The sequence below is a fragment of the Megascapheus bottae genome, chromosome 26 (genome assembly GCF_031878675.1).
Source record: "Megascapheus bottae isolate mThoBot1 chromosome 26, mThoBot2.hap1, whole genome shotgun sequence".
NCBI lineage: Eukaryota > Metazoa > Chordata > Mammalia > Rodentia > Geomyidae > Megascapheus > Megascapheus bottae.
This window is the reverse complement of record NC_143534.1, coordinates 2,422,766-2,436,504: the sequence shown is the minus strand read 5'-3', so window position 1 is coordinate 2,436,504 and position 13,739 is coordinate 2,422,766. Positions and strand designations below refer to the sequence as shown.

The window sequence follows — 13,739 nt, the reverse complement described above, 5'->3', positions numbered from 1 at the left end:
TCTGAGCGTGCTGTGGACAGGAGCCTGGCATTCTAAGGATCCCAGCAACACCTCGGCCCTTCTCAAGGGAAGCCACCTGCCCTCCACTCCCCCAAGAGAAAACCACCATTTCAGAGCTGGGGAAGAGGGCTGAGAACACTGATTGAAAATAGCACGCTCCCATCTTCAGCTACTTCAGAATAAATCCAGTTTCTTTGAGCCGAGGAGGAGGAGGAGGAAGAGGAGAAGGAGGAAGAAGAGGAAGAGGAGGAGGAGGAGGAAGAGGAGGAGGAGGATTTCTTAAAGCTTTTTGGTCCCATATCAGAACCACAAAAGCTTCAGTCCCAGCCTAAACCACTCTTAGTCTATGTGCTCAGATGTAGCTGGCCAATGGTGGGCAGGCACGGGCTGCTCTGCCACCAGAGCTGGGGCTGGAGGGCGGGTGTGGAGCATGGGTTTGGGAGTCCTGGCCTGCAGCTGGGGTCACTGTCCCCTGAGCGGCTGGGGTTACTGGGGTCACTGGGGTCACTGTCCCCTGGGCAGCTGGGGTCACTGTCTCCTGAGCTCCTGGGGTCACTGTCCCCTGGGCAGCTGGGGTCACTGTCTCCTGAGCTGCTGGGGTCTCTGTCCCTGGGTGGCTGGGGTCACCGGGGTCACTGTCCCCTGGGCAGCTGGGGTCACTGTCTCCTGAGCTGCTGGGGTCACTGTCCCCTGGGTGGCTGGGGTCACTGGGGTCACTGTCCCCTGGGCAGCTGGGGTCACTGTCTCCTGAGCTGCTGGGGTCACTGTCCCCTGGGTAGCTGGGGTCACCGTCCCTGGGTGGCTGGGGTCACCGGGGTCACTGTCCCCTGGGCAGCTGGGGTCACTGTCTCCTGAGCTGCTGGGGTCACTGTCCCCTGGGTGGCTGGGGTCACTGGGGTCACTGTCCCCTGGGCAGCTGGGGTCACTGTCTCCTGAGCTGCTGGGGTCACTGTCCCCTGGGTGGCTGGGGTCACTGGGGTCACTGTCCCCTGGGCAGCTGGGGTCACTGTCTCCTGAGCTGCTGGGGTCACTGTCCCCTGGGTAGCTGGGGTCACCGTCCCTGGGTGGCTGGGGTCACCGGGGTCACTGTCCCCTGGGCAGCTGGGGTCACTGTCTCCTGAGCTGCTGGGGTCACTGTCCCCTGGGTGGCTGGGGTCACTGGGGTCACTGTCCCCTGGGCAGCTGGGGTCACTGTCTCCTGAGCTGCTGGGGTCACTGTCCCCTGGGTGGCTGGGGTCACTGGGGTCACTGTCCCCTGGGCAGCTGGGGTCACTGTCTCCTGAGCTGCTGGGGTCACTGTCCCCTGGGTAGCTGGGGTCACCGTCCCTGGGTGGCTGGGGTCACCGGGGTCACTGTCCCCTGGGCAGCTGGGGTCACTGTCTCCTGAGCTGCTGGGGTCACTGTCCCCTGGGTGGCTGGGGTCACTGGGGTCACTGTCCCCTGGGCAGCTGGGGTCACTGTCTCCTGAGCTGCTGGGGTCACTGTCCCCTGGGTAGCTGGGGTCACCGTCCCTGGGTGGCTGGGGTCACCGGGGTCACTGTCCCCTGGGCAGCTGGGGTCACTGTCTCCTGAGCTGCTGGGGTCTCTGTCCCTGGGTGGCTGGGGTCACCGGGGTCACTGTCCCCTGGGCAGCTGGGGTCACTGTCTCCTGAGCTGCTGGGGTCACTGTCCCCTGGGTGGCTGGGGTCACTGGGGTCACTGTCCCCTGGGCAGCTGGGGTCACTGTCTCCTGAGCTGCTGGGGTCACTGTCCCCTGGGTAGCTGGGGTCACCGTCCCTGGGTGGCTGGGGTCACCGGGGTCACTGTCCCCTGGGCAGCTGGGGTCACTGTCTCCTGAGCTGCTGGGGTCACTGTCCCCTGGGTAGCTGGGGTCACCGTCCCTGGGTGGCTGGGGTCACTGTCCCCTGGGCAGCTGGGGTCACTGTCTCCTGAGCTGCTGGGGTCTCTGTCCCTGGGTGGCTGGGGTCACCGGGGTCACTGTCCCCTGGGCAGCTGGGGTCACTGTCTCCTGAGCTGCTGGGGTCACTGTCCCCTGGGTGGCTGGGGTCACCGGGGTCCTCTCCCCCCCCCCCGTGTGTCCTCCCCCCGTGCGCCCCTCCCCCACGGGCCCCACCTTGAAGCCGTCGAAGGCGAAGGCGCGCTCGTCCGAGCCCAGCTCCAGGTCCGGCTGGCAGCCCGGGCGGCTCCAGCCCACGCGCATGTCCCCCGCCGACACCGCCTCGAACTCGAAGTACCAGCGCCCCGCGCGCACCGCGTACGTCTTCTCCGCGCGGAAGATGCGGAACCGCTCGCCGGGGCCGCCGCCGCCACCGCCACCCGCCTCGGCCCGCGCCGCTGCGGAGGAGAGCGGGGGAGAGAGAGCGGGGTCACGGGGGGAGAGCGCGGGGGACCGAGCCCACGCCGCGCCCGCGCCCTGCCCACCCCGCCGGGGACCGGACCGGGCAGCCTGGGCGCTGAGACCCGCGGGAGACCCGCGTGCCTCGGGGAGGGGAGGAGGAGGAGGGGGAGTGAGCCGAGCCGGCGCGGAGGAGCCCGGCCTGCCCCGCCCCTCCTCCCCTCCACCCCTCCACGCCCCGCGTGGCACCAGGAGGAGGAGGAGGAGGGGGGCCCAGAGCGGCCCCGGGCGCCCCGCTCCCGGGCGTGCCGGGCCGGGGCGGTGCCTCCACTAGGGGGCAGGCGGACCTAAGGAGGAGTGGAGAGCCCGCAGCGGACCTAAGGAGGAGTGGAGAGCCCGCAGCCGGCAGGAGCAGGCGACTGGCCCTGGAATGCGCCCGGGGCGCAGAGGACGCGGGAGGTGGTCTATACACTGGTCCACCTCCAGCGTTCTAGAACCACGTCCAACAAAGCAACGCCAACACCGACGACGAAGTCGAGATGACACCCTGAAGAGAGCACAACTCAAATACCCAGCCCACGTTTCCTGTGGGATAGGTGCGCATCTGCCTGAAGACTAGAAGATAAAGGGCAGTGCAAGCAACTGCAGAGGACGACTTCCAATTTTACCTACCTTTTACGTGTTTACCTCTCACACGCCAGCGGCTGCGCAATAGCCAACTGTAAATTCTGTACTTTTAATCTTATCTCTATCCATGACTACCAGACTTGATTCGCTTTATGCCATAAAATTTGTCTCATATAATGTTTATAGATTCCATTCCCACCATCCTTGTTCAGGAAAAAGAAATCCCAGTGTTTGCAAAAGTTCCCACCTGGCCTCTCCGTCAACCAGTGCCCCCCTCCTCCAATCTGTTCCCATAGCACTGTCGCCACGGTGAGCTGCGATCACACAGCGAGCGCTTGCTTTGAAACTTCTGGGGCTAGTACTTCCTTCAATTTGCGGTACAAAACGATCCAGAGCTTTGCCGGGGTTTGACACCTTCTGTGCAGTCTTACTCTTTTCACCTGCACCACCCGAGAACCATTCCTCAACTCTTCTGTCCTCAGTCTCCACCCACACGCGTGGACCCCAGAAGGCCTCTGCTAGATTGACCTTCCAGTCCCTTCTGTACCTCATCAGCTCATGATGACTCTATTTTCCATAATGTGCAACTGGATTCCTGGTATGATACAAGGCTGTGGCTGGGCACAAGGCCCTGGCCTCTGCTGCGGGACTTGAGGCTCACTCCTCCCTGTCCATCTGACTGCATCGCTGCAGTAAGACAGAAATGCCAGCCAACTAACTGTGCACTGCTCTGTCCCAAAATCCCTGAAGTGGAGCAGACTCCCTCAACAGTGGAGAGCATGAAGATCTTTCTGGAGAGTTCCCACACCTCGCCAGGCTGAGGGGAACCCCCTCTGCAGGGGGCTGCAAGCAGGCCTGGTGACAATGTATCTGCCTCCCCTGCCATCCGCACACAGTGAAGGACGCATCCCCAGAACGAGGCAGTGCAGAGGTCAAGCTCTACGGATGAAAGCCAGATGGAAATGGGAATTTCAGATCTGGCAGCAAAATGGCAGGATGGTGTGAACATGTCTTTTCCTTGTTCTTGATCTCACCGGATCCCCAAGACATTCGCTGACCATGAGGTAGCAGCATGCTACCCACGGGCTGTAAATGATGTCAACTCTATCCCACGTCCTCAGAATAACACCCTACCTATCCAGCATCATCTGCGAGGGGCCTAAAAGACTAAATCTTTAAGTGATAATATCTTTCACATGTAAACAGCAACAATTGTTCAGGCATGGAGCACACATTTCTATGTGCGGGAGGAAAACACCACACTCTCCATCATTAACTCTTTCCTGGAACTCTCCAGGGTACCATTAAAGCCATCCGTTTCTGTGAGCTGCAGTATCCTAAATGTATGTGTTCATTCATTTCCTCATATAAAAAGGACATGCAACAGATCCTTTCACAGAGAATTCCTTAGTGCTGTGTGCAAAGGCTGTGATGCCAACACAGCTAACTCTAAGAGAATCTACAAGATGCTGTCACTCAGAACCGTGGTGGGTAACTTAGCACAGCCCGTGAGAGTGACGGGATAAAGAAAATATCGCAAAGCTTAACCCCAAAACCTCACAGCTCACATCTACTGAAAGATTTATGAAATCTATCCCTAGGAAGATTGACAAAGACAAAAGAGAGGAAACACAAAATGATAGATACTGGGAACGAAAACTAAGATGTCACTCCAGACAGGGAAAGGAGAGGAAATGGAAGATAAGAAATTGCCACATTTCTTGTATGTTAAATACCTCTCCTAAAGAAGACATCCCCAGACCCAGAGGGTTAAAATAAGCCCCATCAAATACTCAAAGAAAACCAAAACGCAAGTATGTTCAAAACTAGAGGAAGAAGGAACCATTGTAACTTATGGTAAGAAGCCAGCTTTACCCTAAGTTAAAGATGTTGCAAGAAAAAATATCAACCTGATAGAGATGTTGCAAAAAAAATAAAAATAAAACAAGAATAAATTAAAAAGAGGCAGAATACACAGGGACGTACCATGTTCATGAACCAGTAGACTAAATTCTCCCCAAATTAAGAGTCTATAAATTAACTATAAGGTGACACAGTGTGATCACCTCTTAAAGATATCCAATCACATAGTATACTGCCTAAAAACTGAAGTCGTTCATCTATTGCGATCAAAACGTCGAGGTAAAGATGGGAACTTGGAGCTCACGTCTGACATCCTAGGTAGCCAAGAGGCTGAAATCTGAAGGTTGAGATACAAAGCCAGCCTGTGCTGACGAGTCTGAGACAGTCTTGTCTCCAATGAACTGGCAGTCAGCCAGAAGTAGAGATGTGACTCCAGCGGTAACTCCCCAGCCTTCTGCAGGAAAGCTGAGCCGACCACGTGGGCTAAGAATTCAAGGATAACATGAAAAAATAAATTTTAAGAAGACAAGGTAAGTTAGTTAGAGAAGAGTAACTGCTCCACTAAAGGGGGGTTAGGCAAGAGGACGTTCATCTGTATTTAAAAGAAATAAAAGAAGAACTCTGGCCTTCACATCCTGAACAAAAAATACTTCAATAAAAACTAAAACAACAGAGCCATGAAAATCTCCCTGCATGATACGAGTAAACAAACACTCTGGAGCACAGTTTATGCTGGCAGCCGCCATGTAGGCAGAAGTGTGGGGGACACCCCTGTTCACGGGCTCAAGTTCCTCTGGTGAATAAACCTGTCAAAATCCCTCCAGCCGAACAGTTAAACCCTGTCTGTAAATTACATTTTCCCTGTAAAATATAATAACAGAAAAGGACCAGGTCCCTGTCGGTGTGTGTTCTGCCACGTGGGAACTTTCTGGGTGGGTATTTCTTCCATCCCAGGGGTCAGACACCTACAACTCTCTGCAAGAGCTTTCTACGCCACTGGGACTGGAGGATGCCACACCCTGCCCTCCTCTTCCACTATTCTATGGCGTGCAGAGGGGCGGCGCGGGGCGGTACCGTGGTCCTGGTCGGGGGCCTCCAGGCTATAGCCATAGCCCAGCAGCGTGCGCACTGCTTCCCGCAGGCTGTCCTTGTTGGATTTCTTGGTGCGGTCATCCAGCAGTGTATAGGGCACCAGGCGGGGATTTCTCCTGTTCTTTACATCCTACAGGGTGGAAAGGAAGGGTGAACAGTCATCAGAGTTGCTGCAGAAGCTTCGAGGCAGGAGGGTGGCAAAAGAAACATCAGAATGCAAGATCCCCAAGAGTACAACAGCCCGTGCCTGGCTTCCTTCATCTTCCTGGCCTCTCGAAGCTACCAAACACCTTGGCAGTACCAGCTGTAAGCAAATGGGTAAAAGCACGCACCTGAAATGGCCTCTCTACAGAAAGAAGGGACACGGGGGACAATATCGAAAGCCACACTTGCTGACTGTTAACAGCGTCCCGTCAGCCACCATCACTGCAACAGCCAGCTGAGAATGTTTACCACCAACGTGCGCCTCCCTGGCAAGGTTCTGCTGCCAGGGGCCGAGCAGCACCAGGCCACCGTGGGTCACAGGACGCACGCACACACCGTGTACACACCGACACTTCCTTGCGTGCACGGAGACCACTTAAACCCCAAACCAAGGCGTCATGTGGCTATTGTTGCATTCTAGGCCTTCTTCACAAGACTAGGCAATCCCACCAGCTCCGTCAACGTCCAGCCCTAACCAGGTGCTTTTAAAGCATGAGGTCTGATCCAGTCGTGATGTAGCCTCTCACACTGGAGGTAACGCTCAGAACCTATACTGAGAACCCCCCAAACCCGCCCCCCCCATACCTGCTGGATGCCATAAGTCCAGCCCTGCCGGATTCGATCCCGAGCCCACACATTGTGTGCATTTTCTGCCAGCTTGTCCACCATGGCTTCCTGAGAGGGGGTGAGTTTTATGGAGCTCAAGTCCATGGGCGCAGGCTTGTAACCACTGGTCAGCTGGTAGCTGCAAGGCAAAGACAAAGACGTTTAGAAATAATTCTTTCCCAAAGACCCCAGGACAACCATGCCCTGGCCCACACCGTATCAACAGTCTCAGGGCCATGGTGGGGCCGGGATAAAGGATCAGACAACAGCCTGGGATCTTTTCCCTGCGGCTGAGGACGTGAACGAGCCACATGAGTTCTGTTTCCACTCATGCGTTAACCAGAGGTTACGATAATTTCTTTCCCCTCCACTATTTTCTTTAAGTAGTTGTACAAAGGAGGTGCCATGTCATGAAGCAGTTTATAAACAAAATGCATCTTAATCCGTGTCACTCCTTCACTCACTTTTCTTCATTTTACGGTACCGATAATGAATTCCTGGCTGTATTTTCTCCCGACCTTGGATGGACCCACTGCCTGTTGTAGATTTTGTTGGGCTGTGACCTACTCTTTTCTAAAAGGTTATATTGTTTGAGCTCTCCCTGGAGTCTATTATACTGCAATTAATTCACTTGTAACCGCTTGCATACCGCCCAGTATGTATAGTTACAGATGTATAGGTCCATGCCAGCTACCACAAATGAGGAAAACCTCCCTTGAAAAACCTCATGAGAAACTTGCTTTCTCTGGATCTTATCACACTTCAATCACACACTCCCCAATAGATGCCACACTTGGTTTCTTCTCTATACATGGCCGACCCAATCTCTCTACCAGACACCTGGCGTCACTGGGCTTGGGACACTGGTGGACACACTCTAGACAGACTAAGTGAACACGACATGTAGCTGTCTGCCAAGGGCGACCCTGGAGTGTTCCACGGACGGTGACACAGATGTGTCCGTCCCTGGCGCCGGCGCCCTACATACTCACTTTTTGGGGAGTTTCATTTTCTTCACCTTCTCTTCCGCATGTTCATCTGCTATCCCCACATGGCACCCCATCGCCAGCAAGGTCCTAGAACACAAAGGCCGGGGTGAGCCACAGGAAAGCTGCCCTGGATCCAGTGATACTATGCTAGCAAATTGACAGTGGAACACATTTCTGGATTTTAAGCCACAGGAAAACTTACTTGTTCACCACCAGCTTACTCCTAAGAGCTCAGACTAGAATTGGAAATGGCACAGCAAGAAATCTCTTGAGCCCTACACCCTTCTCCTTCCAACTGTCTCCTTTCACAAAGGTGTCCGGCACTCAAGATTCTCCTACACCCTGGGGGCTGTGGCTTGGTGCATATGCCGAGCCAAACACGAAGAGTTTGGGCAGTGATTTCACCTCAACTCAACACGAGGGATTCTGGGAGAATTTTCTCATCTGTTTTTGTTTTTGTTTTTTTACTTTTAACTTCTCAGGATTGAAACAAATGAAGTCAACAAGTAAAAGCAAGTAACGTCAACAAGCAAAAAGCTTTGGCTGTGCTCCCTCTGTGGGACACGAGGTGTTAAAGGCGACAGGACACCTGTCACCCAGACCACGCACCATCTCCAGGCCACGAGGAGAACAAACCCTGAGGCCCGGAGAGGTTGTACTCCACAGGAAGATCACGCCGCTGAGTGACACCGCAAAGGACTACCCCCTCCTGAGGCACACTGCAGCCACCAGGAGATGCGTGAGCACCAGAGGCAAAGCAAGCAAGCACCATGCTTCCTCGGAACCACCGGAAATGGATAAAGGATTAGTTGGGGGGACATAAGATCCAATGTCATTGAATCTGCAAAGGAGTGGGTGAAATCAGTTCACGATGAAGCCATAATGTACACCATTGTCGCTCTAAGAAACGGGGAAGCCGGGGTAAAGATTCTCTCAGGAAGGGGCCATTTGTACTGACAGTGAGAAGCAACCCACCACCCACGACCAGGCATCGGATGATTAATCACCCCAGCCAGCAGCAGGCGTAGGGAAGAAGTCTGTGTTGTACATGTACACTTGGCACAAGTTCAGCCTAACGAAATACAAGGAGGGGGAGTTCTGCCCTCCCAGAACCTACCATGGCTGGCCGAGCTGTCAATTTCCAGAATGATAAGGAGCGGACTGCAAACATAACTAAATTATGTTGAAACATTGGGGGATAATGAACTGCCATGAGTTACAGGACTGAATGTAGCAAGCTCACTCGTGTCACAGCCACAGAGGAAAACAGAATGTGTTTAGTCCAGGGACAGGGTGGGTCGGAGCTGAGCCTCCCACATTCGTTACCCCAGGCAGGCCTGGTCACGGTTTCTACTTAATCGATTCTTTATTTTCTTCATTTGTGCAGATTCCTTCTTCTTCAACATTACCGGGAAAACCTAAACTCACACTCTGTGCTCTATCTGACTATTGCCATGGTAATGACTCTGCATCTTTCACAGTAGACGCTTGCGTCCAAATCCCAAGTCCAGAACATTATTTAAGGTTTATGTTCCTGCTCCTTGGAGCAATAGCTTCACTGGAAATTAGCCCTGGCTCTGGACAAACACAAAACTGAAAAAAAAAAAGAACGAGTAATATAAAAGCAGGTAAGGGTAGTGAGAATCCCCTGAACAAAGTCAGTTCTGTAGGATGTCAAAGGCAAAGACAAAGATTATATAATTGTTTACTGAACTTTTTATCTAGATAAATTTGAAAATACATTGCCTTATTTGTCCTACCCCAGACCCATTCTTCCAGCTGAAAATGTGGTACTTTCAGGAGTCTGATAAGCAAAATGTCATTGAAAAGAAAAGTTGCCTTTACAAGATGACACAAAATAGCCTAGAGTAGCTGTTCTCAAAGTATGCTACAGAAAGAAATAGTCCAGAGACTCCTCCTGAGAAAAGAATTTTATGGCTAAGTGAATTCAGAAACATCATGAAAATCACTCTAGCCCATTTTAGAGACTGATAAGAACACTTGTCGATAAAAATCTCTCTAATTGTTTTAACACCACATTCTTTCAATATTTTGGGTCCAAAGTTATTCTTGGTGAAGAACTAAATTTTGCTTAATTTCCAGTCAGTCCTGATGTGATTCTCTGATAAGAATACATTAAAATTACTAGATCAAGTTTTCAAAATAAAAATCTATAACACATATTAGATATTCACCTACATTTTTAAGAGACATAAACTTTTCTCCCTGAAATTGTATCAAAGTTTCTAAACATTCACTCTTAACATCTCACATGTATTTTGTAACAAGTCAGGGATGGTGTGCAACTGGCCTGGTCCCTGATTTACACTATGAGTCACATATTACGTCAGTTCACAAAACACTCAGACTTCTGTAATTCGTCATTTGAGAAATACTGATATAGAGCAATAAGACATAAAGGAAGGTGATCGAATGAATGCTGGTAGCTCCTAACTAGAATCCTAGCTACTGAGGAGACTGAGATCTGAGGATTACAGGTCAAAGCCAGCCCAGGCAGGGAATCCATGAAACTTATCTCCAGTTAGTCACCAAAAGGCAAGGTGGTAGAGCACTAGCCTTGAATGGTACAGTGCTAGCCTTGAACAAGTAAGCTCAGGAATAGCGCACAGACTGTGGATTCAAGTCCTAAGACTGGCACACACACCAAAAAAACAAAAAAAAAAACAAAACATGAGGGGCTGGGAGCATGGCCTACTGATAGAGTGAGTGCTTGTCTAGCATGCATGAAGCCCGGGGTTCAATTCCTTGGTACCACATACATAGAAAAAGCCAAAAGTGGTGCTGTGGCTAGAATGGTAGAGTGCTAGCCTTGAGGAAAACCCAAGGACAGTGCTCATGCCCTGAGTTCAAGCCCCAGGACTGGTAAAAAAAAAATAAGAGGGAGGGAGGGAGGGAGGGAGGAAGGAAGGAAGGAGATCCAAGTTAACTCCTACCAAGTCTGATTCAGCTGTGCCTTATAGAAAGTCCCCACTGGAACTCAGATAACCTCATGGAAGAATTAAAGTAGAACACCTCAGTATTTGACTTCCTTTAGGTGAGAGAGATCAGAAAAAAATACAAGACGATATGGAACTCACTTCAGGGTCTCCAGGGACATCTGCAAATTGTAATTGCGCTCCTGCTCGGGCAGCTTGCAGAACTCCACCAGACAGGGGTGCTGCCTCTTGTTATCATCTCTGACCTGAAACGGGACAGGAAATTGACACGCCATGCTTTCCAGAACCCCACATTGGGTGGCCAAGCTCTAGAAAGCAATAAGGAGTCGCCGTGGCCCTTCCTCACCCCTATAGAAGCTTCTGGCCTCTCCAGGGATCCATCCATCCAGGGTTACAGCCAGAGGTAAAGGCTGCTCTCTCCTCCCCTCTCCTCTTCCCTACCCTGTGCCTCCGTGTGCCCCTGCCCTGCTTCCTCTTGTGCCCACACATCTGCTAGCTTGGATCTTTCCAGTATGTGCTGAAATCTCCCCATCCAAAATGGAATTCTGCAAAATATGGCAATCTTCCCACCCATCCTACATTTAAAAAAAAATGTGTCCTCACCACCTGCTATACAGTGCTCGCCCACTTATTGGGATACAGTCCACCCTCCTTGCACCAGAAGGTCAAAGAAGCAAGGATCCAGGCTGCCTTTACCCCAACAGCTAGGACACGCCTAGACATGTGGCAGATGCCTAACAAATGGCTCATAAGTCAAATATTTGATAAGCTCAGATGCATTCTGTGTAAGAATGTATGATAAAGACTTCATTTTCATCTGTAGTAATCTGTCTGCTCTGAGCCTGCTGCCAGCTGCCAGCACTGTGCAGTAGCTCTGGTAAGTTAGCTTCTGCTCTCAAATTACTCCTCCGCTTTAAACAGATGATAAAGGCTTTGCTGAAGGAATCCTGGAACACGTCGATGGTCAGTGACTTCCCTGTACCCACAAAGGCCTCGGTGGATAACAAAACCCAAGCTTGCCCAATCACCTTCCAGAAGATGCCCTGGTATTTAAATATCACCCATAAACCCCCTCCTGTACTTGTGAAGCCATCTCTAGAGGACTTACGAGACTTGATAGTGTCAAAGCTACGTAAACCATGGGTACACCATATTTCTTAGGAATAACCCCAAGAAAAAAAGGGTCTGAAGTCATGGATGTCCAACCCAAAGACAACTAGAGTATACTGGATTTGCCATCCCATTCAATGCTAGATTTTTTTAGTAAGGAATGAAGGAGAAAGTTGTTCCCTCTCCTTACCTTCATAACAATTAGCCTTGTTAACATCTCAGCAAAGATCAGAATTACAGGGCATTAGCTGTGGTGGCATCCAGAGGACAGCGATAAGCTGCCAGGAAACAGACTGATCACACCACGGGCATCTACACACTTCTACCAGTGCCACAGAGAGGCATGGAAACAGGAACATGAGCTTTTAGTAATCTACACAAGATGCCAGGTTGGAAATGACATCTTGTCTAGGCTCACACCTGTAATCCTCCCTACTCAGAAGGATGAGATAAGAGAATCACAGTTCTAAGTCAGCTTGGCCAGCAAAGTTGATATACCTTAGATCTCCAATTAACCACCAAAAACCGAGGATGGAGCTATATGGCCCACGTAATAGAGCATTAGCTATGAGCAAAAGAGCTCAGGGACAGTGCCCAGGCTAAGCTCAAACCTCAGAAGCAGCACCAAAGAATAATAATAAGAACAATAATAAGAACAATAAATGCCTTTATTCTTTCCTTTCTTGTGACCATTATGAAGGCATCAGACTTATAAATAAAACGGTTACAAAATTTAATTCTAGATCCCTAATTCTAAATTATAAACCTGATAGGGAGAGGAATGTATCTGAGTCCTGAGGTTCCACCCCCCACACCCTCATTTCTGTAATGTTCTGTTCCCGATGCCAGAGAAAAGCCCACAGCACTGCATTTCTTCCCTTCTAGTAGATCTAGGAGCATTTAGAATAATAACACCATGAAAACACAAGTATTGCCAGGCTCCGGCTAAACACAGGTTTATCATACACTGGGATAGCTTTGTTTCCTACACCTAAGGTGTAGTGACAAATGGTAAGTAATAAGCTATTGGGAAGGCGTGCAGCCATTTTTTCCCAGCCCATCCGCTACTGGTTAGCCAATACTGCCTTTTCCTCTGGCTCCTGCTGCTGTACACGCCAGGCCGAGAGGAACATTCAGAAAGAAAGGACCCAACTCTTTCATTCCACTTTCCACTTGCAGTGTGACTGAGTTTGTAAAACCCTGCCTTGAAGATCAATATCCAGACTGTGAACTCTGCTTTGAAGATACAACATTCAGCCCAAAGATCGATCATTTTCCCTTTGTCCAGATGACCCAGCCAAGCCTGCAAATAATATCGACCTCCACACACCCCCACCCCTAAAAACACATAAAACCTAACATGCGCCAAAAGAAATCAATCTGGTTGATTCCTATCACACCATTGCAAGACATCAGGGAGAAAAAAAAATCTCAAAAAGATATATTAACAGGATCTGAAAATAAATTCTAAAATTATGTACCGGACCATACTGCCAGCCAAGTTCAATTTTATTCATAACCCAGAGTTCATGGATATTCTCTGCCAGCTTTTCTCTGATCCTTTCAAGGTGAGGAGGCAAGACAATCTAAAAATTGAAAGAAGACAAAGAAATCACAAGTCAGGAACAAATAAGACACAGAACCAGTTTTCTCTTGCCCTAAAGTAATCTACAGTAACCTGACTCATAAGCTGTTGACATAATAAGATAATGAAGTTCTAAAGAAATTATCTTTGTGATATTCTTTTCTTGGGAGGAGGGTCAGAATTGGGGCTGGGACTCAGGACCTTAGGCTCTCTTTGCTTAGACATGACCGTGATTCTACCATTGAAGTCACATCTCCAGCCCGACTTTTTGCTGGTGAATTAGAGATGAGGTATTGTGAACTTTTTTAATTTTTTTTGCCAGTCCTGGGGCTTGAACTCAGGGCCTGAGCCCTGTCCTTGGGCTTTCTCAA

The 13,739-nt window shown here is 50.6% G+C and overlaps 1 protein-coding gene across 1 annotated transcript in view; it reads right to left on the bottom strand.

Annotated features, from left to right (window-relative positions):
- Ryr2 (ryanodine receptor 2) overlaps positions 1 to 13,739 on the bottom strand; it is a 232,881-nt gene that overhangs the window by 134,492 nt on the left and 84,650 nt on the right. Inside the window, exons 22-27 of the mRNA XM_090318697.1 lie at positions 13,265 to 13,369; positions 10,815 to 10,918; positions 7,720 to 7,803; positions 6,707 to 6,866; positions 5,900 to 6,047; positions 2,114 to 2,334 (exon numbers count right to left, since the gene is read on the bottom strand). Coding sequence (XP_090174823.1) covers positions 2,114 to 2,334; positions 5,900 to 6,047; positions 6,707 to 6,866; positions 7,720 to 7,803; positions 10,815 to 10,918; positions 13,265 to 13,369 — 822 coding nt within the window. The remainder of the gene's footprint in view (positions 1 to 2,113; positions 2,335 to 5,899; positions 6,048 to 6,706; positions 6,867 to 7,719; positions 7,804 to 10,814; positions 10,919 to 13,264; positions 13,370 to 13,739) is intronic.